The sequence below is a fragment of the Nematocida ausubeli genome (assembly GCF_000738915.1).
Source record: "Nematocida ausubeli strain ERTm6 chromosome Unknown supercont2.1, whole genome shotgun sequence".
Taxonomy (NCBI): domain Eukaryota; kingdom Fungi; phylum Microsporidia; genus Nematocida; species Nematocida ausubeli.
In genome coordinates this window covers 623,810-647,606 of record NW_026515634.1, presented here as the reverse complement: position 1 = coordinate 647,606, position 23,797 = coordinate 623,810, and the positions used below count along the sequence as shown (strand labels likewise).

The 23,797-nt window shown below is 37.3% G+C and overlaps 17 protein-coding genes across 17 annotated transcripts; 8 read left to right on the top strand and 9 right to left on the bottom strand.

The window, feature by feature from the left end:
* Positions 1-208: 208 nt before the first annotated feature.
* On the bottom strand, positions 209-853 carry NESG_00414 (ATP synthase (E/31 kDa) subunit; the record flags this gene model as incomplete). Its single annotated transcript, XM_053048066.1, has 1 exon — positions 209-853. One exon carries the CDS (start codon positions 851-853, stop codon positions 209-211), a length of 645 nt encoding a protein of 214 aa, XP_052905891.1.
* Positions 850-1,011, bottom strand: NESG_00413 (uncharacterized protein; the record flags this gene model as incomplete). Its single annotated transcript, XM_053048065.1, has 1 exon — positions 850-1,011. The coding sequence occupies one exon, from the start codon at positions 1,009-1,011 to the stop codon at positions 850-852; it is 162 nt and encodes a 53-aa protein (XP_052905890.1).
* Positions 1,012-1,258: 247 nt separating this feature from the next.
* NESG_00412 (uncharacterized protein) lies at positions 1,259-2,359 on the bottom strand (the record flags this gene model as incomplete). The annotated part of the gene is made up of 1 exon (XM_053048064.1): positions 1,259-2,359. One exon carries the CDS (start codon positions 2,357-2,359, stop codon positions 1,259-1,261), a length of 1,101 nt encoding a protein of 366 aa, XP_052905889.1.
* Positions 2,360-3,158: 799 nt separating this feature from the next.
* On the top strand, positions 3,159-4,394 carry NESG_00411 (uncharacterized protein; the record flags this gene model as incomplete). Its single annotated transcript, XM_053048063.1, has 1 exon — positions 3,159-4,394. The coding sequence occupies one exon, from the start codon at positions 3,159-3,161 to the stop codon at positions 4,392-4,394; it is 1,236 nt and encodes a 411-aa protein (XP_052905888.1).
* A 61-nt stretch (positions 4,395-4,455) lies between these two features.
* NESG_00410 (uncharacterized protein) lies at positions 4,456-6,195 on the bottom strand (the record flags this gene model as incomplete). Its single annotated transcript, XM_053048062.1, has 1 exon — positions 4,456-6,195. The coding sequence occupies one exon, from the start codon at positions 6,193-6,195 to the stop codon at positions 4,456-4,458; it is 1,740 nt and encodes a 579-aa protein (XP_052905887.1).
* A 9-nt stretch (positions 6,196-6,204) lies between these two features.
* On the top strand, positions 6,205-6,405 carry NESG_00409 (uncharacterized protein; the record flags this gene model as incomplete). Its single annotated transcript, XM_053048061.1, has 1 exon — positions 6,205-6,405. One exon carries the CDS (start codon positions 6,205-6,207, stop codon positions 6,403-6,405), a length of 201 nt encoding a protein of 66 aa, XP_052905886.1.
* Positions 6,406-6,819: 414 nt separating this feature from the next.
* Positions 6,820-7,335, top strand: NESG_00408 (uncharacterized protein; the record flags this gene model as incomplete). The annotated part of the gene is made up of 1 exon (XM_053048060.1): positions 6,820-7,335. One exon carries the CDS (start codon positions 6,820-6,822, stop codon positions 7,333-7,335), a length of 516 nt encoding a protein of 171 aa, XP_052905885.1.
* A 1,051-nt stretch (positions 7,336-8,386) lies between these two features.
* NESG_00407 (uncharacterized protein) lies at positions 8,387-9,508 on the bottom strand (the record flags this gene model as incomplete). The annotated part of the gene is made up of 1 exon (XM_053048059.1): positions 8,387-9,508. One exon carries the CDS (start codon positions 9,506-9,508, stop codon positions 8,387-8,389), a length of 1,122 nt encoding a protein of 373 aa, XP_052905884.1.
* Positions 9,509-10,548: 1,040 nt separating this feature from the next.
* Positions 10,549-11,298, top strand: NESG_00406 (uncharacterized protein; the record flags this gene model as incomplete). The annotated part of the gene is made up of 1 exon (XM_053048058.1): positions 10,549-11,298. The coding sequence occupies one exon, from the start codon at positions 10,549-10,551 to the stop codon at positions 11,296-11,298; it is 750 nt and encodes a 249-aa protein (XP_052905883.1).
* Positions 11,299-12,540: 1,242 nt separating this feature from the next.
* NESG_00405 (uncharacterized protein) lies at positions 12,541-13,566 on the top strand (the record flags this gene model as incomplete). The annotated part of the gene is made up of 1 exon (XM_053048057.1): positions 12,541-13,566. The coding sequence occupies one exon, from the start codon at positions 12,541-12,543 to the stop codon at positions 13,564-13,566; it is 1,026 nt and encodes a 341-aa protein (XP_052905882.1).
* Positions 13,567-14,099: 533 nt separating this feature from the next.
* On the bottom strand, positions 14,100-14,612 carry NESG_00404 (uncharacterized protein; the record flags this gene model as incomplete). The annotated part of the gene is made up of 1 exon (XM_053048056.1): positions 14,100-14,612. One exon carries the CDS (start codon positions 14,610-14,612, stop codon positions 14,100-14,102), a length of 513 nt encoding a protein of 170 aa, XP_052905881.1.
* Positions 14,613-14,646: 34 nt separating this feature from the next.
* NESG_00403 (uncharacterized protein) lies at positions 14,647-15,297 on the top strand (the record flags this gene model as incomplete). The annotated part of the gene is made up of 1 exon (XM_053048055.1): positions 14,647-15,297. The coding sequence occupies one exon, from the start codon at positions 14,647-14,649 to the stop codon at positions 15,295-15,297; it is 651 nt and encodes a 216-aa protein (XP_052905880.1).
* A 1,120-nt stretch (positions 15,298-16,417) lies between these two features.
* Positions 16,418-16,840, top strand: NESG_00402 (uncharacterized protein; the record flags this gene model as incomplete). The annotated part of the gene is made up of 1 exon (XM_053048054.1): positions 16,418-16,840. One exon carries the CDS (start codon positions 16,418-16,420, stop codon positions 16,838-16,840), a length of 423 nt encoding a protein of 140 aa, XP_052905879.1.
* A 29-nt stretch (positions 16,841-16,869) lies between these two features.
* Positions 16,870-17,175, top strand: NESG_00401 (uncharacterized protein; the record flags this gene model as incomplete). The annotated part of the gene is made up of 1 exon (XM_053048053.1): positions 16,870-17,175. The coding sequence occupies one exon, from the start codon at positions 16,870-16,872 to the stop codon at positions 17,173-17,175; it is 306 nt and encodes a 101-aa protein (XP_052905878.1).
* Positions 17,176-17,475: 300 nt separating this feature from the next.
* On the bottom strand, positions 17,476-17,862 carry NESG_00400 (uncharacterized protein; the record flags this gene model as incomplete). Its single annotated transcript, XM_053048052.1, has 1 exon — positions 17,476-17,862. The coding sequence occupies one exon, from the start codon at positions 17,860-17,862 to the stop codon at positions 17,476-17,478; it is 387 nt and encodes a 128-aa protein (XP_052905877.1).
* A 1,080-nt stretch (positions 17,863-18,942) lies between these two features.
* Positions 18,943-21,069, bottom strand: NESG_00399 (uncharacterized protein; the record flags this gene model as incomplete). Its single annotated transcript, XM_053048051.1, has 1 exon — positions 18,943-21,069. One exon carries the CDS (start codon positions 21,067-21,069, stop codon positions 18,943-18,945), a length of 2,127 nt encoding a protein of 708 aa, XP_052905876.1.
* Positions 21,070-21,147: 78 nt separating this feature from the next.
* On the bottom strand, positions 21,148-23,079 carry NESG_00398 (uncharacterized protein; the record flags this gene model as incomplete). Its single annotated transcript, XM_053048050.1, has 1 exon — positions 21,148-23,079. One exon carries the CDS (start codon positions 23,077-23,079, stop codon positions 21,148-21,150), a length of 1,932 nt encoding a protein of 643 aa, XP_052905875.1.
* Between the last annotated feature and the right edge of the window lie 718 nt (positions 23,080-23,797).

Below are 23,797 nucleotides of genomic sequence, written 5' to 3'. Positions count from 1 at the left end.
TCACTACAGAATAGACTAACTTCACCTGAGCACAAGACTAAAACAATGCAGAGTGGACTAAAATGTAGATTAGACTAACTTTACTGTATACTAGACTAACTTCACTATAGAAAAGATTAACTTCACTATATAAAAGACTAACTTCAATTCAAGTTCTCAATAAAGACTATAAATATATAAAAGACAAAGACAGTATAGATAAGATTGTTTACTTAGGATTGTCTAGCTTAGTAAATACTACTCTCTGCACTACTGGCTGGATCTTCTGAATTGCAAGTCTTATTCTCTCCAAATAACTGTTGTTCACTAGAACCGTACGCTCTTCATCTCGAATAACAATTCCACCCAGCATACTCTCATGGAGTGCCTCTATCTTATAGTTTTCATCTTTAAGCAATTCCTCGACAATACTTCTGTCTTGTTCCTTTACGTGCACTACCATCTTTTTCTCTGAGAAGATGAACCTGTACTTCTGAATTGTTTCCTTTGCTAACTGTACTGTGAGTGCATGTGATTTGCATCTTTCTATTGCTGTGCTTTGTATTTTGTTTATTGTGTGCTCTTTCTGCTTGGCTATTCCTAGGCTTGCTTTTGCTCTTAATTTTCCTTCTGCTATGATTCTTTCCATGTGTATCTTGTGCATCTCCTCTTCTTTCTCTCTGTTTATTTTCTGTACACTTCTTACAGCTAGTTCAGAGACTTTCAGACGATAGTCCTCATTGGCTTTTATTTTTATCTCTTGCGCCTTCTGCTCGGCCTCCTGCTGTATGAATTTCAGCATTCTTCCCATGTCCCATCCATCAACCGCATATTTCCTGCCGCCGAGTCCTTTGGTGAGTGGCTTCCCCGTCATGAGTAAAATTCTAAAACTTTTTGGAGTAAATAAAAATTCCAAGTCTGGCTCCTTGCAAAATAGCCAATCACAAGGCAAGCCACTTGACATGCGAATGAATCTGCAGTCACCCAGGGAGCACTGCCTGTCAAAACTACACCAGATAAGAAGGCATCCATAAAACAAAAAAACTATCTGAAATCAAAATAAAAATACAAATTAAACACGAGAGACTGGAGTACAGAAAGAACAAAAGAAATAAGTCAATGGGAATTCACCAGGCAGAAATATATCCAGGAGAAGTTCATTCCATGGAATATGCAAATAATTGAATAAGAGAGATAATTATGGGAAAGACCATTTATTTCTTTATTTCTGGGGCACTGCAGTCCTTGTACTGGGATAATATGAAGGTGTCAGAATAAACTACCTCTTCTTTACGATCTGCACTACATCTTCATCTACTAAAATATGCTCCTTTCCTACTCTCTGTGGGACATGTTTAACACTATTCCCCCAGACAATTGCATTTTTAAACTCGCTCATTATGCCTCTGTGGATTGAGTTACAGAAGTCCTTTATGCTGCACTTTCCTTCACGCATGACAATTGGTGTGCTGTAATCAGGCAGCTGTCCCCTTGGCTTAGCATAGACTCTTATTAGTCTCAATTTCTCCCAGGATGCTTCTAATATTTCATCCAAATTCCATCCTCTGTCTGCACAGACAGGGACTGAATCCTTTAACTGACTGACTATTTCCAACTCTTCATAGGAGATGCTGTCTATCTTGTTGAGAATGTACACTGCAGGAATGTACACTCTGTTCCCTTCTATCACATCGATCAGGTCATCTGCTGTGGCATCGCACCGGAACATGACATCTATGTTTAGTATCCTGTACTCCTTAAATATCATTTTTATGCCTTCTTCATCTAAGTGGGTGAGTCTGCAGGTTGACCGTATATTTACACCTCCTCTGTCTCTCTTTGAGAGTGTAATATCAGGGGGTGATTTATTCAGACGAATTCCAAACCCTTCTAGCTCCATCTCTATCTTTCTTTTGTTTGTAAGGGGCTTTGTTATGTCTAGCACAATGTAGATTAGTGTGCAAGTACGGGCTACAGCAATCACTTGCCTTCCTCTTCCTCTTCCGTCTTTGGCTCCTTCTAGGATACCCGGAAGGTCAAGTATCTGGACTTTTGCTCCGTTATAATGGAGTATTCCTGGGACAGTAGTAAGCGTAGTGAACTCATAGTCTGCTACTGCACTGTAAGTTCCTGTTAATTTTGTCATTATAGTACTTTTCCCAACAGAAGGAAATCCTACAAAGCCAATTCTTGCTACTCCTGTCTTTGCTACGTCAAATCCTTCTCCTGTGGATCCTCCACTGCTTCTTGGTGTGAGAATTTCTCTTCTTAGCTTTGCTAATTTGGCCTTCAGAAGTCCCAAGTGATTTGCTGTTGCTTTGTTCTTTTGGGTTCTTGCCATCTCATTCTCTATTTCTTTAATTTTCTCGACTACGCTCATCTGAAAAATATTTTCATTCAAGGAGCACCATATACGTGCACTGGAATTCACAAAGTACAGTCTTAAGGGAAAAATTCACTTTTCTGCAAGAAATCTGTATCTTGTCATAATCCATTAAATACTTACTAGAAATTAGTCATATCTTATTAGAATGCATATATTCAGCAGCACCTGGATATTTTCTTAATTTCTTGACTCTTTTTATTGTGCACTTTAATACTACTGTAGTACTACAGAGACTGTCGTATATTTAAGTCTAGTATTTATGCTGCATAAGTACACAGTAATTCGGGTTATTTCTAGTGTATTTCTGGTGTGTTTCTGGTGTATTTTTATTCTATTCTTGGTGTATTCCTAGTGTATTTTTAGTGTATTCTTGGTCTATTTCTGGTCTATTTCTGGTCTATTCTTGGTCTATTTCTGGTATATTCTTTAATATTCACTCACTCTTACAGTAGATAATTTCACATATAATTACGTCTACTACTATAAATTACAATAAATTACAAAATATTCAGAAACTATGGAGATATGTCTAATACTATGGGGAATTATAGTCCATAAGATGTAATACACTGGATATTCTTGTAGCAACCTCTGAGCACAGATTTAATTTGTGTCTTTATAAATGGCAGTTAATATTTACTTAATATTCCTGTACTACAATATATTAAATTGGAAATAAATGAGATAATCTTGTTGTCTTTGTCTTGTGTACTTCTGTTTCACTTGGTCTTTTGTCTTTTAATATTTTCATCTACTGTAGACTCTTTAAAACTTCTGGGTTTTTTTATTATAAATGGAAAAAGACCAGCAAACAGCTGAACAGTTAGAAGTAGAAAGATGGAAGATGAAAAAGCTTCTGAAGTACCTGCAGAATGCAAAGGGAAATGGTACTTCCATGATATCTTTGATTCTTCCCCCGAAAGATCAAGTTTCAAGAGCGAACAAGCTTCTGATAGACGAGTACGGAACTGCCTCAAACATAAAAAGCAGAGTAAACAGACTGAGTGTGCTTGGGGCAATTACTTCAGCCCAGCAAAGACTAAAACTCATTCCAAAGGTCCCAGATAATGGTCTGGCCCTGTATACAGGAACAATTCTTGAAGACTCTGGAAAGGAAAAGAAGGTTTGCTTTGACATTGAGCCATTGAAGCCCATTAACACATCCCTCTACCTCTGTGACAGTAAATTTCATGTGGAAGATTTGATAAATTCGTTGGAAGATGACTATAAATTTGGGTTTATTGTGATGGATGGGCACGGTGCCCTTTTCGCAGTTCTCTCTGGGAACTCCAAAGAGATCAAGCAGAATATATCTGTAGATCTGCCTAAAAAGCACGGTCGTGGTGGACAGTCTTCTGTCCGTTTTGCTAGACTTAGATTGGAGAAAAGACATAATTACCTTAAAAAAGTCAGTGAAATTGCTACTCAAGTATTCATCTCCAATAACAAGCCAAATATACACGGCCTGATCCTGGCTGGATGTGCAGACTTTAAGTACGATCTGAATCAGGCAGACTTCTTTGACCAGCGCCTAAAGGCAAAAGTGGCTAAGATCATTGATGTGGCATATGGAGGAGAGAATGGACTAAACCAGGCAATAGAGCAAGCCGAAGAGGTCCTGCAGAACCTGAAACTTGTCACTGAGAAAAAGACAATTAAGTCGTTCTTTGATGAAGTTGTCTCTGGCTCCGGGAAGGTATGCTTTGGCATTGAAGAGACCATGTCCTGCCTGGATATGGGCTGTATGGAGGTGCTAATTATAGATGAAGCCTCTACTGTACGAAGGATAGAGAGGGAAGGCTCTGTCACATACGCAGCAGAGTCAAATGAAGGTGAACTTCTAACAGACTGGCTGGCAGAGAACTACAGAAAGGTAAATTGCAGTGTCGTATTTATTTCTGATAAGAGTCAGGAAGGAACACAGTTCATATCTGCATTCAATGGCATTGGAGGGATCCTTCGGTATAAGATGGAGATGGGTGAAAATGCATCAGAAGTTGAAGATTTCTCAGATGCTGATATTTTTTAGATTGACATATGAATAAACTCCAGTACATTTTTACCATACTACAGCACATCTTAGTGCCCATTCACCAAGTTACTTCTATAACCTCATTGCACGACAATTCCTTCACTACCATCGTGGCATACGTCCCAGGAGGAAGTTCGAATGAAAGGCTTAGAATATTTCCTTCAATGGAATAGCACAAATTCCCTGGGATAATAATTCCCTTTCTGAATCCACCCTTTAAATCAGGCACTCTCTCTGATTTCTTCTCACCAATTTCCTCTGTGGGGTACAGTGGAATTAGAATATCCTTTATGCTGGGATTTTCAGATACTTTCACTAGATCCTGAATATCGTTCTTTGCTGTGATTGATCCAATGGTTTCATCTGTTGTGTACTCCTGGGTTCTTACGCCTTGAATGAGTCTCTGCTCAAGGGTGTCATTGAATATTTTACTTTGGTAACTGTGGTAGTACATCATCCTGTTTTCTCTTCTTATCCTGGAGAATATTATCTTTGGGGGAATCTTTCTCTCTAACGACCTAAGGATGATCTTTTCCGTTTGAAATTTACCTGGGAGAATTTCTGCTGCCTGAGAGTACTCTTGCTTATTTATGTGTTCTAAAGCACTTTTCACTCTTTGCGAGTTCTCCAAGCACTCCAGGTTCTTTAGAATAAGGTCTGCTGCCTTTTTGAAGTCTCTTTGGATCATTGCCTCTCCTACTAGTGGGTTACTCATGCCGTATCCAAATCTTTGGTTTCCATAATAGTTTGGGAATCCTTCTGTTTTTAACATGGTAATTCTTTCTTCAATTCCCTCTAGGCCATGTGTTGCCTCTAGCCTCAGATAAAATCTATTTTTGTCTAAGTCTCCTAGCTGAATTCCTCCTTGGACTCTTTCTATGTCGGTCAGAATTATTCCATCCTTCATGTTCTTTGCTTTCTCAAGATATTCACTATCTGTTTGTTCTGGTGCCCTTATATCTTCAAACTCTCTTGCAACTCTTTCTATTTCTGCCATTATGTCAGTTGCCTTCAGGATTTTAATATTTCCTTCATCTTCTAAGTCTGTTTCCTTCACTTCCCTATTTGCTCCTGTGAATAACTTGCTATTTTTACCAGATATATTCTCTTGTTCTGCACCCTGCACCTCTGTCTCTTCGATTGGTTCTGTACTTTCATTTTGGTTTCCCAAATTATTTCCTTCTGGTTTACCATCAATTATATTGTCTTGTTTGCTGTCTTCTTGTGCAATCATCTTCACTACCCTCTGAATATCCAAATAGGATATTCCTGATATGCTGATTCTTTGCGTTGTAATGGCTTTTTTGTCTTTATTCCCAGCGAAATTTATTTGATGGCTAGGTATCTTTAATAATCTTGCTAGTACTTCTACTGCATCGTGTGTTGTTTTTCCCTTTTTCGTTAGTGCCCCTGAGAATGTGTGCATTGTATGGTGGGTGTCAAATATCACTAAAATATCAGTTGATCCATCGGTTGTACTAAGGGACTTAGTGTGTATGAATGGGTGCATGCAATATATCTTGTGAATTTCCCTTCTGTCTTCTTTGCTTTCAATCTCTGTGATTCTGCAAAGAACAAATGCTTTTCTTCTCTTTAGTAAATCCATACTAGAGAGAAGTCTTTCTGTTATGCCAGGCAATTGGTCCAGTACTTTAATGCGTTCAATTGAATTATCTCCAATGTTTAACAGGCGGCCAGATACTCCCTCCCTCACAATAAAGTCACTTTCTTCTTTTTTTAGAATAACTGGAGTGCTCTTTCCTTTATTAAGACACGTGCTCCAATTAAAATCTTTCATTTTCAGAAAATGGTCAAGGCAATAAAAGGAACGCTAATTGAATGTGACCCTTCAGTCAAGCAAATAGTCATTCGACTGAACCGAGAGCATAACTTCATAATACAGGAAATAGATGACAATACGCTCTTCGTAGACAGCAAATACATTTCAAAAATAGAAGAAGAAACTGCACGAATGCTTAGCTACATTGTAAAGAAGAATTTTGACTGAATTACTAGATGTCTTATACTTAGAGAATATAAAGTTTTAATGCTGCTCTATTTGAGCATTTTATTTAATTTTACTGTCTAGTCTGAAAGACAGCCTCCTTAGATACACTAAGTAGACAGCAAGAAGGAGTTTTTTTACGATTTTCATGCTGAGTTATTTATAGAATATAAATTTGAAGAAGCCAGTTTATATAACTTCTGTCTTTTTATAACCCAATATAACCCGAAACATATGTACTCTCACTAGACTTCATATTGCATGTGAGTTCAAACGTACTCTAAAGCTCTTTCAATCTCACAGTTTTTACAAAAATAGTAAAATATTACTGGTAATATGACACTTTTATATTGCTTATCTGGATAAAAAATGACTTTCATTAGCATTTTTAGATAGAAAATTTTCAAAAATAAAAATATGGTGAGTCAAAGAGGCAGTGCTTTTATAATAATAGGACTAACTTTTTTGGGGACCATTGGGTTATTTATGATTATAACTATGGCCTCTGAAATATCCGATGCAATTGGACCGACATTATCTGAACCACTCAATATCTTAAATAGAAAAGATAATAAACGTGTTATTATTAAAAAGGATGACATGCAGAATCTATTGGATAAGAAGAAAATTGTTCTTGTGAAAAAAGTCCCAATTGAACCAGTCCAGTCTAATCCCCAGGTAGAAACACCCAATGACACAGTTAATACAGATAACGCTGTGATAGTTATGGCTTCCAATGAGATTAGTCCTTCTCTTAGATTTTTAGAAGCTATTTTGAACGCGCAAATCTACATATACAGCGAAGTAGACACATTTATACGATTCTCTAAATTCCTTGGAAAAACCTTTGTGAACTACATACGTACTTCAATGCAGAACTTATTAAGAGAGTTCCATAGGGAATATCCAAATGATTTATGGACTTTAAGATAAATAAGCTTTTGCTGCAAGTTATTTTGACTATTACTAGCCTAGAAATAAAAGAAATTGGTTCTTTAGCTTATTGTACACTCTGCTTAGCATATAAGAAGACGCATTTTATTGGGAAATCAAATACAAATGGTAATATGCATAAAAATATTAATTAGTTAGACTATTTTAAGATAAGACTATAAAGCTAAATCACTTGAATGCGTACTCTTTGATTCGTATATTTTCCGGAATTATTTTCTTTATATCTTAGATCATATTTTATTCGGTTTAATTAACGAATTTATATCACTCATGAAAATATTAGTGGTCTATAAATAGAGGACATTTCTTTTTTAGTCTATTTAGTCCTATAGCTGGAGGAATTATGTCTAACTAGAGTAGACTTTTTCCTTACGGCTGACTTTTTACCATTATTCATTTAATTCTCACTACTGTATTGCACCATCTAACTAATGTTTTTCCATATTGGAATACTATTATCAATTGTATTTGCTGAATTGTATGGAAAATCTAGTGGTTATAAAGACATTCATATATTTACATTGTTCATGGTGGATTTCTTCTATTTTCTCATTGCTTAAAGGTAATAGGAGCACTTTATGGTTTAGTACATATAGCAAAGTTAAAAGATCCCAACGAAAAATATAAAAACAAGATTTTCTGTGCTAAATGCGCTTTACCAATTGTTATAGTAGCAAGTTTGGCTATCTCATATGGATGGTATAGAAATCCCTAGACCAGAAGGATTTCAATATACAGAGTATCCTTGTATACGGTTTTCCATATTAATAAAAGTTCTTTACTTAATACAATGTTATTCTTATTGGGCTACTACTTTCTGTCCATACTCTTTCTACTCCCATGGCACCGTAAAATATTTCTTGAAGTTTTCTTTGTACTAAAGGCTACAGTGTACAGTAAAGAATTTAAATATATTCTGGGCATAAAATAGAAAGTAAAAGATGAGATATAAATTTGGCTAGTTGGATGCCATTCTTCTCAGTAATAATCATATAATGGAACTTCTTTATTTTTATTAGAACCCACTGAATCAAACAGTCACATTATTTGTGTTTGTTTTCTGAATAAAATATGCTAATGCAACGAAAGCTACCATCAATGTGGCGAAACAAATGATTCTTACGATTCTAGGCTTAAACATAGATGTTTTCACCCAATTTTGCATTCCAATATTGATTGTTTTTCTAAACAATACTATATATATGGTAAATGCAACAGTTGCAAGAAGAGAGGCTGCAATCCAATATAAGTCTACGCTTATCTTGTATGGATTTAATGAAACTGGATAGAATATTCCACATACAACTGCTATCATACCGTATACTAATACTCCTATTGAAGCAGCCATATTTGGTTTGGTTTTTCTACACCACAGATCAGTAGCAGCTATCACTAAAACACTTATACAATTTAGGGCTGTTAATATCCCGACTAAAGTCACTATAAGCAAGCTCATTGAATGCATAGATCCTGAGAATGAAAGTTTAAAATGTCTGCTAATCAGCCTAATTCCCATAGTCATAGAATAAAATGATACTCCTAGTAGAAGAGAGGTAAGTATGCACAATATTGATGTATGGATTGTTTTCATATGAGCCGTTAAGTGTTTTGTTCCTATCAAATCAGATATCTGATTCAAAGCATTCTCACGGTCTCTTCTTAACTTCTCCCAGTCAAATCCTTCAGGCTTACTTTCAGTGTACATAGTACCTTCCACAGTATTTATTCCCTGCGAGTTCTTTTCAACAACTGGTCCTCCCATAGGCCTGAGCTCAGTATAGTCATGTGTCTCTTCAGTAATTGGGAGACCTACTGCTCTCATTTTCTCAGCGAATTTATCCACATACACTGTCTCAAGTTTATTTAATGTGCTGTATGCTTCACCTGCTTTGTCTTTTAAAACATTCATGGTTTTAGTCAGCACAGACTCATTGTTAAAATTTATTTCTTTTGTGCCTGCTTGCATTCCTTCAGTTTCGCTAGGAACCTCCATATTCCAATGATTTGCACCTGCTGAGGTTGTTGGAAGATCATTGTTTAGACCTCTTTGCTGCTCTGTTGGTCTCTGTGTATTTTCTACTCTTGCTTCTATGCCAGAACCATTAGATGGGCCTGCAATTATATTGCTCTCATTTTTATCAATTAAACTCATGAGCGAATTAAAATTTTCTCAATTTATACCTTGGCAGTTATAAAAGGAAATAAAATTACCTACTGCTGCCTACCCACTAATAAAACAAGATAAATAATCTTTTTGTTTTATATTTGGGCTACGCCTTTAGATAATTTTGTTGCATTGTTCTAGCTATATAAGTATTTATTCGCATGCAATAGAATTTGGTTTATTTGTGTTCTAAAAGGGAAAGAAAATTTCAGTCTGAAAATAATTGTCGAAAATAAAAAAAGCTGAGTTTTTCTCTCTAAACTACTAGACTTAGTCGTACTAGACTGGATATAATTATTTCTTGTCGTCTATTTACAGTTTTTCTAGTGGCAGCTACAAACTAATGTAGTATCCTAAGAGTAGAATCTTATTGGTGAATTAAGAAAATATAGCCAGTATCTATTTGCTTTGTTTGCTGTTTTAAACAAGTAAATTTTCTTGTAGTGCATTAGCCTATAGCTAAAATAAAAAGGGATAATTGTCAGTATAAAATTATATTGCTGAACAGAAAAGAGTATTTCACTCTCCTAGCACAGAGAAAACCAACACATATGCCTGTCTTAATGAAAATAATTCAAGTTATGTAACTACCATACGCTAGTGCTCTTTAAAAGTAGAAATTTAAAACTAGCATATTTTTTGAAAAATAACCCGAATTGGCTACTAAGCATATGAATGCTTTGTCTTTTGAACAAAAGAGACTCGCTGTCCTTTATATACAATAATTCTCAAATAGACCTCGTTGGTCTTTGCCTTGAGGAGCATGAAGCCCCTCTCTAAGTCAACAAGATAGATGCATATTGGTAGTTTTCTCAACTAGTAGGATTTTTATAAGAAAAATATTAAGAGAATGGGAAATTACATTTGCTTAATTAAAATTAAATACTCATATTACTATTACTCTCTATATTTTGTTTGTTAATGAATGCATATTACTATTACTAGCTATATTTTGTTTGTTAATGAATGCGTATTACTGATAAATGAATGAGCTGTGGTCTATAAATATAGAGTGAGAAATAAATGGCATGCTTAGCGCAGCTAAATATACTTGTAGTAAAATTATTGGAAGTAATCCAGGTGAAGTTGCTGATTATCTTCGTTTGGTGGAGGACGAATCTAATACAAATGTAGAAAATAATAATGAAAACATGAAAAAGTATCTTAAATGGCATGAGTACATTGTTTGGGCTATGGAGTATATCATCTGTTTTTTAATTCTACTATCTACTTTTGTACTTGGATCTTCATTCATTAGTAGCCGTTTTTTCGAAAAAGATAATATACGTTCAACATCTCTAGTATTCTATGCCATCTGCTGGCTTGTTGTATTGGGTTATTCATTTATTACCTGTCTAGCACGATATGGACTTGATTTTTATAAAAGTTTAATTGGTAATGGAACTACTACTATAAAACCCAATCGAGGCAGGTTTATTATTTGTTTCGTTGGATTTCTAACAGCAGGTATGCTTTTTGGGCTTGTGGATGATTCCAGTTTATTTGTTTATAGATTGAATATTGGACTTTCATTGATCCTGTCATATTCATTCCATTTGTGCGCCAATTTAGAGACAGTATGTGCAGTATATAGTTTAGTATATGTATGGAGACTTAAAACTCCTGAAGAAAAAACCGATCAGAAAATTGTTCTTCATGATCTCTACATGTCATTAGCTAATATGTTCATAAACTTGATTCTTTTACATCCATGCACTATATACACCAACCTTTTATACAGTTATTGTGCTAATTTGGCCAGCAACAATTGCGTATGAGCCAAATTTAGTGTTGCTTTGTGACATGCCCAAATAGGGCGAAGTTCCAGCAAGAAGACAGTAGCTTAGAATAAATAGAGTAGTTGTCAAGAGAGTTTTATTCGTATATTTTTATGGTTTTTTGGATTACTTTGGATGCCTCCCTCTGTACTTAGGTTGTTCTTAGTGACTGAAAAGTGCTGCTCTCTTAATATTCTTATGTGATTATATAGCGCTCTTTTTATCCATGGATTTTCTAGAGTTATTTTCTTTTATACCAGAAATCTCATAGCCTCGAGTTTGACAAGTGGGAATTTTATTATAAAAACCACCCCATTTATTGAGTTTCTGTATATGGACTAAAGTCTAATAATAGCCCCTTTAAGAAAATAAGTCTTCTAAAGTTAATACTTGCTATTGTCATACGTAGTGCATTCCTTTAGGTACTATGTCTAGATTACATATATTCGGGTTGTTTTCTCTAAATAAATGTGTTCATTGTATTTTACTTTTTACTATTAATATATGCTCCTATGTATTTTTTATTTAAATTCTACGCTATATTTATTTTTGCTGAGTTTAAGGCTTTCATTTTGCAAAACATATATTCTTTAGTGAAAGGTTTGATTTAGTCAAAAAAAGACGAAAGCACAGGAAAATAAAATTATATTGCAAATAGAAAGACCCTTCAAGGCACTTATCCCATGCAGAGATAAAATAAAGAATCATGCACGCCACTCCCCAAACCACCGAATACATACGAATATTATATACAGACACACGAAAGCAAGCAGCTTAGAAATCCACTAAGGATGATACACATCTAATACTAAGTCGCTTACTACGCAGCTTTGGATATAGAATACGTCTTCACTATAGGGCAAAGGCCTGAGAACTTACCAAACTTGATTTTACTTAAATACATGTACTTATCCAATAAGACTATCTCATACCAGAAATGGCTGGTGAAAAAGACCTCAAAACTTTTAGTGTGCTTATTTTAAAGGAGTTTGTTGAAAATCATGCATTAATAGGGTGTGTCTGTTATTTAAATTTCGCAGTAGTTAAGTGTGCACATACCCCTTTGTTTTCTAGAAAATACAATGTAAATCAAGTGCATACGCTGTAAAAATAAACTAAGACAATTCTGCATCTATCTGTGAATACTTTTCTCATTAAGGCCTCTGGCATAATCCACTAGAGAGCACAGACATAGCTTACAATTTTCTTTATTTTAATTTTCTATTACAGTAAAATTTAGAAATGATGCACACCCGTCGCTTAATAGATTTAAAAGACTTCCAGGGAGACCATCTAGAGTACGAAGAGTATTTCCGAAGAATGGCGGGCCAGGCAAAGGCGTCAGAAGCCTCCTGCAAAGAGATAATGCAAGATGCCTTCTCCCTCTTATGCGAAGAGAGAAGCAGCACAGTAATAGAGTGTGCCATGAAGCTGATCCATGCAATGGGCATAAAGATATCTCCAAGTGTTGTTCAGCCTCTGATCGAAATAGGGGATGTTTTAGAGGTGTATTCAGCGCATGCTAGAACGAGCATAATAGAAGAAAGCCAGGAAGAAGAGTGGTGCGGCCTCATAAATGCAATTCTTAAGATGGATACATTAATATCAGCAGGCACACTTGACATAGTAGCCCGTGCAACTGTGCTTAAGAGTGTGCGAGACCAAGTCAGGTGCCATCTGGAGACAGTTGTTTCTGTGAATGCAATTCGCCTGGCATCTGTTCTTTTAAAGAGCAAGGAGTATTTTATAGAAGATAGCGAGCAGACAAAGAGCGAACTTTGCAGGCTTTTTGAAAAATATGTGCTCTACCTAGGAAACGAAGATATTTTTCTATCCAAGGAGGCCACATTCTTTCTTATTGCATACAAAAAATATCTCAGTGCTCTGGAAGCCAAAAAGAGTGACTTTTACAGGATGATCAAAGAAATAGAAAGCAGACACCAGGTGCCTATCCAGTCATTTGATAACTATCTTAGAAACATCTTCTATCACCTGCCTCCTGCAATAAGAACGAGTATTTCTGAAATCATTGCGCAGTCCAATTGCGCAGCGTGCACGCTTTCTGCAGAAATAAGAGCTCTTCTGAATATACAGACATTGGATAATCACTTAGCCAAGAAAACAATTCGCTGTATACTACTGGATGAGGACATTACTGAGTGCAGCGCCAATATTGACATTAACTTCTCTGAAGACAGCTACATAAACAAAGACCTATCACACCTTTTTTCAGATGTGCACGTGCATGCATCTTGTATAGAATACTAATACATATAAAATACTACTAATTTATACCTATTGGCATTATTGCTTATTTAATTCTCAGAATATTCCAAAGCAACATGCATTTTCTAAATTAAGTTTGCCATAAGCAAATATCTCCATACTAGGATAGTATATGCATAGCAAAAGACATTTATTCTATACAGACAGAAAGAGTGCACACAACAGAAGAATCCGCCCTATGCATGCGAAGAGCTGAAGGTGTGCTCTCCTTTGGATTGTTTGGCAGCTCTATCCTACATTGAAAGAAAACAAGCATCTTAGTTAAAACTGCTTTTCATCAGACCATACTAGAAACAGCATGGCTTCTTCAATCAGACATAAAAGAGAGCATGCTTTAACGGCCTTTTATGCAGGCATGAGGAGGTTATTGCTTGTAGTATGCAAAATCCCTTTAATGCGAAAGAAAAAGATGGTCTGCCTATAGGCCTCACATGATGGAGCATGTTAGTGCGCTAGTGTATATTCAGTGTATTTACAGCCTAGGCAGAGTTATTTCCATTACATTATGCTTCCTTCTACAGTAGACAGTCGTGCGTGTCCTCAGGAGGAACTATTAGATTAACCCACAGTCTTAGCCTGTTCTTTATATCCTCAAGAATGGTTTCGCTGTCTGGGCTCTCTGTCCTCACCACTACTAATACATCCTCTCCTTTTTTCACTACAACTATTTCTGCCTCTTTGTATTTATATGTGCTTCTCGTGTACGCTCTGGCTCCTTTATTTTTGCAGCCAAGCTCCTCCATGAGCAAATGAATTTCATTGCTTGTGAAGTCGGTTGTTGTTTTCTTCCGGCTTAGCGCTTTTCTTGACTTGCTTTTATCTGCAGGGTATATGATGCTTATGGTGTGCCTCTCCTTCTGGTCCTTCTCGGCGCCAATCTCTTTGTGCTTGCTGATAAGTATCTGGTACCTGCTTATGGAATACGACACTTCAGATACTTCTTCAACTCTGCACTCGTCTTCAGTAAGCTGGACGTACTTTACTAGATTTTCAATATCTGTTGGGATTCCGCACAGCAAATACTCCATGAAAAAATAGAAATTCCATCCATTTTTATTTCCCATGCATAATCCTCAGGAAAGTAGTCTATTCTCTTTCTTCTCTGACTTGGACACATCAGAGCCCAGGGCGTCGTCAGCAGGCAGAACTGGCAGCTCTCTGGGAGTGCTTTCCAAAAGGTTTCTGCGCTTGCTTAAAGACTCGCCAGAATACGAATTAGATCTAAACTATGCCGCATCAGTACTTGAGACTCACAAACGAAGACTGTATGATATTACAAATGTCCTAGAGGGCGTTGGGTTCATCAAGAAAAAGCTGAAAAACAACATACAGTACATAAAGGACCACGGAAGTAACAAATGCATTCACTGCGGAGGAGTATCCCTAACTGCAGGAAGAGAAACAGAAGAAGTGAAGGAACTTCTTAAAATAGAAAAGGATATCGACAGCCAGTTAAATAGAGTAAACACAGAACTGCAGGCCCTCGCAAACCACGAAGAGAACATAAATCGAGCATATGTAACATATACAGACTTAAAAGAGTTAGATGATTCAGCAGAGTCATCGCTGTTTGCAATTAAAACACCTCCTGGGACATTTCTTGATTTTCCATCCTCCCCAAACCCAGAGGAAACCATTCTTACACTCACATCTCCTAATGAAAAGATCAATGTATACTATCTCCAAGACACAATTGACTCTATTACTAAATAAAACAGAGGCAATTATGTTTATATGGCATGCACACCAATTTCTCTCCTTCAACATACTTTCTCAATCGAAAAGAACTCTATATACATGGTTATTAGCTAAAGAATCTCTTTAACAGCAGAGGCTGCAGTTAAGCACTCTTCCTAGCATATATTCCTTTATATAACTACTATCCACTATGCACACCATATTCTATTTAAACCTTCAAATATATCCATCCCATGTGCATATGAGCACATATTTACGTAAGCATAATATATACGCATCTTCTAATACTCTCTGCATTATGCTATATGCCCAGAGAAACATCCACTCAGTACCACATGCACATTTAAATAACCACAAAATAAGAAATCACCTATAGTACAATAGAAACACAGAACACTCTATGCTTAAATAACAGAATAACCCAAAATACCATCATTTAATTTGTATGCACTCTTTTATAAAGATGCACTAGCCCTAAATTTCACCAAAATAAGAGCAGTGAATACTACGCCCTACAAGGCTACTAAAGCCTCTACACTCATACAAGCCCTCTCTATTTAAATATAAAACCATCTTACAGCACTTTCATAAACTCATAGATTCACAGCCTACTGCTCTTCCTTAAATTCTCTCAAGGCAAAGTACCCATGCAAATATTCCAAGAAGCACTTCTATGCCATAGCCTACTATAGCTAAAATACAATAAAAATGCAAATATTCTTTTTTCTTCAAGAAGTAGCAAAGGAAGTCCTCTAGCTGCATTAAACATTAAAAAGCACTTACACACTTACTTCTCCTCCTTTTCTCCCCCTGCTGCACATAAAGATATTAAAATAAAACACTGGTCAGAATACTTCAATTCTACCTCAACAGAGAATCTGGAGGATATATTCAATTCATCAAAAGAAACAGAAGCATACTAGAGCATACTTCAGAGTATTTCTTGCCTTCAAATTAAAGAATTGAAGTTGTTCTTCGTCATTCCAGTATCGAGTGAGCACCGTTTTGTAGTAACTCAGTTAGCATACATACTATACAAATGATTCTGTAAAATATTGCCTTACTGAAAAATATTTTCGCGTGCGTATTTATGCAAAAAAATAATAAAAAGAGACTGTTTTCATGAAAATATTTTATGCTGCGGGATACCTACAGGAACTTTAACACCTGCCTGTTCACCAAGGCAGGCACGCCACTTCCTCTTGACGACCATGAGGTGCTCTTGTACGCAGCGGAAGACGTAGGCTATTCCATTGTGGTTGGGGAGGGCGGCCTGTTCAATACGTATAGGCACAAGTCAAACCATGGTTCCCTGTTTGTAACAAACTGCAGGCTGATCTACCTTCCCAAAATGCCTACGACTCTTTTTTGCTCTTTCTTCTGCATGACAACTGGTATTATGAATGTATCCATGAAAGGCTCCAAGAAGGTCTGCCTGGAGGTCTCTCTTTTTGGGAATGTAGCAAGCAAAATAAGCTTAAAGATGCGGGACAACCTGCCTGACACCTTGGTACAGCAAATAAAGGTTTCTCAGGCATATCTTTCCCGTATTGAATAAAATGAAAATATTCTATTTTTATCTACATTATGTGGAAAGCAGTGGAGATAACTGAGGAAGATATTGGCTTAATGAAGAAATATCTGAAATACAGAGGGAAAAAAGGAAGCTGGTGCGCACTGTCCACCAGAAAGAAGAGATTCATCCGGCACTACTCCAACTGGTTTTTCCTGGGAGGAGACTCTTTATACAGAAAGACAGAAAATGGCTCTGTGAAGGTGCATGGTCCGCTTTTTCTAAATAGATTCCAGGAAAAGCATCCGCAACATATTTCCCCCATACCGTGCGAACAGCCATACACCGTGCCAGCTGACTCTCCGTTTGCAGATTGGTAACTAGATATTATGGACTTAAGGCGTAATGAATAAATCAAGCCACCATGGCTTGGTTTCCTTTAAATTAATGTGAGTTTTGTATTTATTTCTGTAGTACATAAGTATATTATATACTGGCACATGGGAATACACTGAATATATTCTTCTATTAGGCTCTTAGGCAAGAAGGAATTCTAAGTGTGGGCTGCATCTTCTGCTAATTATTCTATCTTGTGGTCATGCACTTTAAGTGCTACAAGCAGTGAAGTGCTTCAGTCTGCAAGAAAATCACTGCTGTATTGGCTAGGCCTGCATGCACATTCAGTCAAGGAAGGCAAGCGAAAGACCTCGAATTCTTGAGTCCCTGCCTTCTTGGTGGTTGCTTGTGATGATAATCTGGACGTAGCAGCAATATTCATCGATTGCGATATTTACAACCGGCATTTTGTCTGTAATTGCAACATTTTTTGTGCCCTCTGCCATTTCTCTTGTTTTTCCGTACCGTATTTCTATGTCCTTTGGAATATAACTCTTATCTTGCGTATGTCCTATGTTCATCCGTATGCTTACTAATCTCTTTATTTCATTGAAGTCTAGTTCTATGTAGTGTGGCAGATTACCATCTGTGTGCCAGAATTGCTCCAAATTATTACTGAATAATTCCTCTAGGCCATGGCCCGATTTATACGTACTCAGACGGGCTTCCATTGAAATAAAAATAAAAAACCAATGCAAGCATAAGCAAGCACAGATCCTTCCTAAATTGTCTATCTTGCAAAATATAATGCATAAACTGCACTAATAATATTATTAGTGTATAATAGTAGTGATATTTGCTTCTGGCTTGAAGGCATCTGCACGTAATATATTCATATTATAAAACCCAAAATATGCAGTATTATAGAATACAGTAAATAGAAAATGCACACTTTCTAGTGTGCTCTAATTTAATTTAATCCCCTTATGTGTGTCTCTTTTGTGCGCCTGTTTTGAGTCTGCTCGAAATTATTTCTGTTTTCTCTATCACACTAAGCCACACTAAACGTATACATTCATTGAGCACGTGCATAACATGCTCAGATAGATGCAATTTGAAAGAAAGTGCATTTTGGAAATAATTTGAAATGCTCCAGGCAGTAAGCACTTTTACAAGAAAGAATTCTCCTAGAAATAATCTTTTCTGAGTCTACAGGAGAAATTAGCTTAATTCAAAACTAAGAAATAAATATAAGAGTTACTGTGGCAAGGTCTACTCAAACTTAGAGCAGAAGATGAGACGGAGGGGCGTCATGCCTTTATTAAATCCAGAAGGTGTGCATAAAATGACAAAGTATTTGTATGCTCCATATTTTCTTGAATGAATATGCTTCTGCTCGTGACAATTGGATATCTATTTATATGTTTATATGGAATCAAACTGATAAGAGTACTAAATTCTTGTCAAATAGATTAAATACTATAATATTATTTCAAGTGCACTTCATACTCGCTTTCAAAGAAAAGTAAAATTTAACCAAGAAAAGACCAGTATAGAATGCTCTTTTTGTATCTGTGGTATAAGCAGATGTATCCTGCATATATTTCCACATTAGAAAATATAAATGGCATTTCTATGTATATTGCCCATTCTATATCTAGTATCCCTTCCTGCAGCCCACTATACTTCACTCTTTCCCATCATAAGCCAGAAATATATGCAGTTTATTCTTTCTTATAAATACTCATAGTCCAGGGAGTATCCCAGACTCAGTCATTATAGAACATAAGAATAAGTGAAACATAAATGATTTATTTAGCAATACTGGCTTTTGCAAATGTAATTGAGTCTGGATTAATGCATGTGCTGACATCCCCAACTTCCTGCCCCTCCAGGATCTTCCTTAGTACCCGGCGCATCATCTTTCCTGTGCTGGTCTTTGGGAGCTCTGGACAAGAAAGGAGTCTCTTTGGATTTACAACGGACCCAATTCTTTTTCTTAGCACTGCCTTTATCTGCGCAAATAGCTCTGCTTCTGGTACATCAGAGGATTTGACTATGAAGATGGTCACACCCTGCCCTGTCACTTCATCCTCTTCTCCAAGTGCAGCTGCCTCTGCAACACCTTGAACCGAGCACACAGCACTCTCAATCTCAGCAGTACTGAGTCTATGACCTGCTACGTTGATCACGTCATCAATTCTGCCTCTGATCCAGTAGTACCCATTTCCGTCCTTCAGCACCTCATCCCCGGTGTAGAAGTACCCAGGATACTGAAGATATGCACTACAGTATCTCTCATGATTCTTCACAATGGTTCTTGCAATACCCGGCCAGAAGTCCTTAAAAAGAAGGATTCCTGTCTGCCCAACAACCTCTTCAACTTTGTGGCTTGATGGGTCTTCTACTTCTGTGGTCTTTTTCATAACAACAGGCTGCATGCCAAAGAAGGGGAATGAAGCACTTTCTGGTTTGTACTCTGTGACACTGATGAGAGGGCACAGCATAACACCCCCTGCCTCAGTCTGCCAGTATGTGTCAATCACTGGGAGCACTCCATTTCCAAAGTACATTGAAAACCAAACGTACGCTCCCTTGTTAATTGGCTCCCCAACAGATCCAAGCACCCTCAGTGAAGACAGGTCTATTTTGTCCAGTGCAACCTCAGATGCATTATATTCCTTGTAGTACCTACTTCTGTCGAATGTGTCTGTTACACCGTGCGTGAATATTGATCGGCTGCTGATTGGTGAATTTGGGACATGGTCGACTGCAGGTGTTAAGTTATCCTGTGACTCATTTATGTCATATGGGCGCACTAAGCACGTGGGCAGTGACTTTTGAAGGAGCCTAATCACAGTGGGTGCAGTGTACAGGTGCGTAGCCTGCATGCGCTCCACTGACCGGAACAATCTCAGTGGATCTGGGAATGTGGGCACGCCCCCAAAGACAACTGTTGTGATTCCAAGCGTAAGTGGCCCGTACATAACATACGAGTGTCCTGTGATCCACCCAAGTTCTGCTGTACAGAAGAATCTGTCGTCCTCTTTTATGTCGAAGCAAATTAAAGTTGTAAGGGCTGCATACAGAAGGTACCCTGCTGTGCTGTGAGACAGTCCCTTTGGCCGCCCTGTGCTACCGCTTGTATAAAGATGGAACAGCGTGTGCTCGGATGGAACTGAGACGCAAGGGACATCTTCAATTGACAGAGTCTCCTTTGGAAGATCAGACAATAAATCAATTATTTCTAAATGGCCCTTTGTCTTTGAAAGCACCTCGCTGGGAATGCTCTCTTTGTTGCAGATGAGCATGCCTCTTAGACAAGATGAAGACTCCCCAGACTGAAGTATCTCCAGTGCACTGGCTACATTTCCGAGGTAATCAATTCTCTTTCCTCCTCTGAAGGTGTGATCAGACGTGATGAGCCAGACTGCATCTGAGTCTTCCATTCGGAGTGCAAGACTCTCTGCACTGAACCCTCCAAAGACCACAGTGTGCGAGACACCTAGACGCGCACAAGCCAGCGATGCAATAAGTGCCTTTGGCTCCATGGGCATGTAGATGCACACTGTATCTCCTTTCTTCACGTCTTTGGACTGGAGATATTTGCTGAAAATCAGCACCTCCTGCAAGAGTTCCTGATATGACATCTCAGTCACTCGCTCAGAGTCATCTTCGTATACAATTGCTGTTTTGTTTGGTGTGCTGATGGCGTGCCTGTCCACTGCATTGTAGCACGCATTTATTTCACCATCCTCAAACCACTTAATACGAGAGGAGGCACTGTCCACTGTATATGTCTTGGAGAAGTCTTTTGAAAAGTTTAGAAGAATCCTTGCTTGCTCCCCAAAGAACTCCTCTTTATTTTCAATACTCCTTCTGTATTCAGTGCCATAATTCTCTCTCAATTGCTTTCCATGTGTGTATACTTTCTTCATATTAAAACCAAGTGACTTCAGAAATAAATACACAAATTTTTCTAATTGGTTAATTTCGCGTTGCTTCAGTTCGTGCACTCATCTGCCAAATAATTGGTACAGCTCACTCATAGTAGTTAATCGAATTAATCCACTTCTACTCACAGAACTTGGAGTGGATCTATTCTGAGTAAATGGAGATGAAGCCTCAATTTCTGCCTCTGAGGCAGGCTGTATTATATTTTCACCTAGTAGATCTGTTGCACTTCTCTTTGCTTCTGTCTCACTAAGAGAAATATCTCTTTGTATTTGTTCAATTTCTCTGAATATTTTTGCAATGCCTCTAATGGATTGCTGTGAGGGTGAACTAGTATGTGCACTCTTTAGATATTTTATATTTAGTAGATATATGTCTGTGCAGTACTGAATGGCTGCCCACTGCTGGGATATCATGCCTATAAGAATGGAATCCTTTAAGATGGCAATTTCACTATCAGATAGTGAAGATGGTGATCCATGATTAATAGATATATCTTCCATATTTGGCATATTGACATTTCTATGTGCACTGCTAGTACTCATTATGCTAGGGAAGATTGGCATACTTTGTCTGGCAACAGCTGCAGTTGTGATTTCTGGTTTCTGTGCACTTCTGTCGGGTGTAAGGAATAGAGTGAGTGGATTTATTTTGCTGTCCCTTCTAACTCTTTTTGCAACTGGGGTGGTATTTCTGGAGGGTGTCTGAGAACCTGGCATTTCCAGGTGTCTTATGCTGCTTGGAGTACTGGGTGTGCTGGGTGCAATAGCAATTTCTTTGTCTTTAGTGTATTTCGTCTGAAGTGGGGCCTTTACTTCTTTTTCCCGTGGGCTCATCTGAGAATAGGAGATTTTTGTTGCTCCTGTCATCTTTTTTGTCTGCAGTGCCTCTCTTATTCTTTTCTCAAGTTCTTCTATAATTTCTTCTTCCTTTCTCAGGTACACTTCAACCTTTGATGGGTGCACATTTACATCTATCATGTCTTGCGGCAGCTCTATCTCTAGCAGAATGAATGGGTGCCCTTTAACAAGGATCTCTTTGTATATGGCGTAGATTCTTTTCTTTATTTTCTGTATTTCCACCAGCCTTCTATTAATGAACATAATGAAGACAGGAGAAGACAGTGAGAGATTTGAGTGCGATACATGCAGTGTGCACTGAATGCTTTCTGGCCTTTCACTGAGATGCATTGTAAATGGGATGAAAACCAGCTCATTTGCTAGTTTCTGTGTAAATATCTCTGATAGCAAACTTATCTTTGTTCTGTTCCCTGTGTTGTATCTCTTGATCTCTGCAGACCTTACTATTTCAAAGGATACTTCTGTGTATGCAATTGCATACTTTGTAATAAGGTTTACTATTTTCGCAATCTCTGGCTTGCTATTTATAAATTGCTTGTACTTCTCTGCTGCATTGTAGAATAGATTGTTTATTTTTAGCCTTGTTCCTTTGTTGCATGCTATCTCTTTCTGCTGCACAACTTCTTCATTTCTGTATATGGCTTCGTATCCTGTTGCACCATGCGTGGAGGTTCTGACAGATACATTTGACAGCAATGAGATGGAGGCAAGTGCCTCTCCTCTAAACCCAAGTGTATTTATTTTCTCCAGGTCACTGTGCTGTGAAAGCTTACTTGTTGCATGCCGTGTGCATAGAAGAGCCAGGTCTTCTTTGGCTATTCCACTTCCGTTATCTTCTATAACTATGCAGTCTAGAAGCTTGTCTGTTAGAATAACCCGGATGTGCGTTGCCGAGCTGTCCAAGCTATTCTCCAGTACTTCTTTGAGCAGTGCAGTAGGAGATGTCACTACCTCGCCTGCTGCGATTCTTTCAATGACTTCCCTAGGAAGTAGACTAATTACCATAAAATATTTTATCGTCACTGCATATAAGAGAACATGCTTTATGGAAAAGACTATAACTATGGCAAACATCAAAATATTTTCATGTGGAAGATATACGAAGTATTTTGGCTTCTCTAGTGTTGTATGCATAGTCTAATGACTAGTGTATTTTCTATTATTGGTTTCTTTGTATTATCGTATACAGGATATGTGTGATTGGGCTTAATTTGAAAGGGTCAATTGGCACAGTTATCTTATTGGTTTAGATCAGCTGAATAACACTACATATATATATATATTGACCAACTAGACAACCACAAAAACTAAAGATTAATAAGGTTTTCTTAACCAAATCTCTTTCTCATTGATTACTGTTGTCTACTCGCCATGCGTAGGCCATAGAACACTGCAATTTACAATAATCTTAATAGACCATATGTATTTACAAGGTGTATTTGAACAATTTATTTATTACTAGATGTATATTCTAAAATTAAATCGATTAAATTCTGGCTGTATTTATGCGATTTTGTTTAAATTTTATAATACTCTTCAGCTTTTAATAATTTCTGTGCATAAAATGAAGACTCTGTGGTTTTCCATTAAATTCACAGAAGGCCACTAATCAATACAAAAAGGCATTTTGACAATGATTCAGCATAGAGTACAGTATATACGCTATTGCATGCATTATATATGCAATTTTCTTTATGTAATCTGAAGAATCTCACACGTATGGTGCATACAAAAGAATAACCAGGCACACCATTACATGGAGTAGTTATGAAAGTTAAGACTATAAAGTATATCTACTAGAACATATACAATATTTATTATTCTTCTTTTCATGCAAACAAGTTACCACATA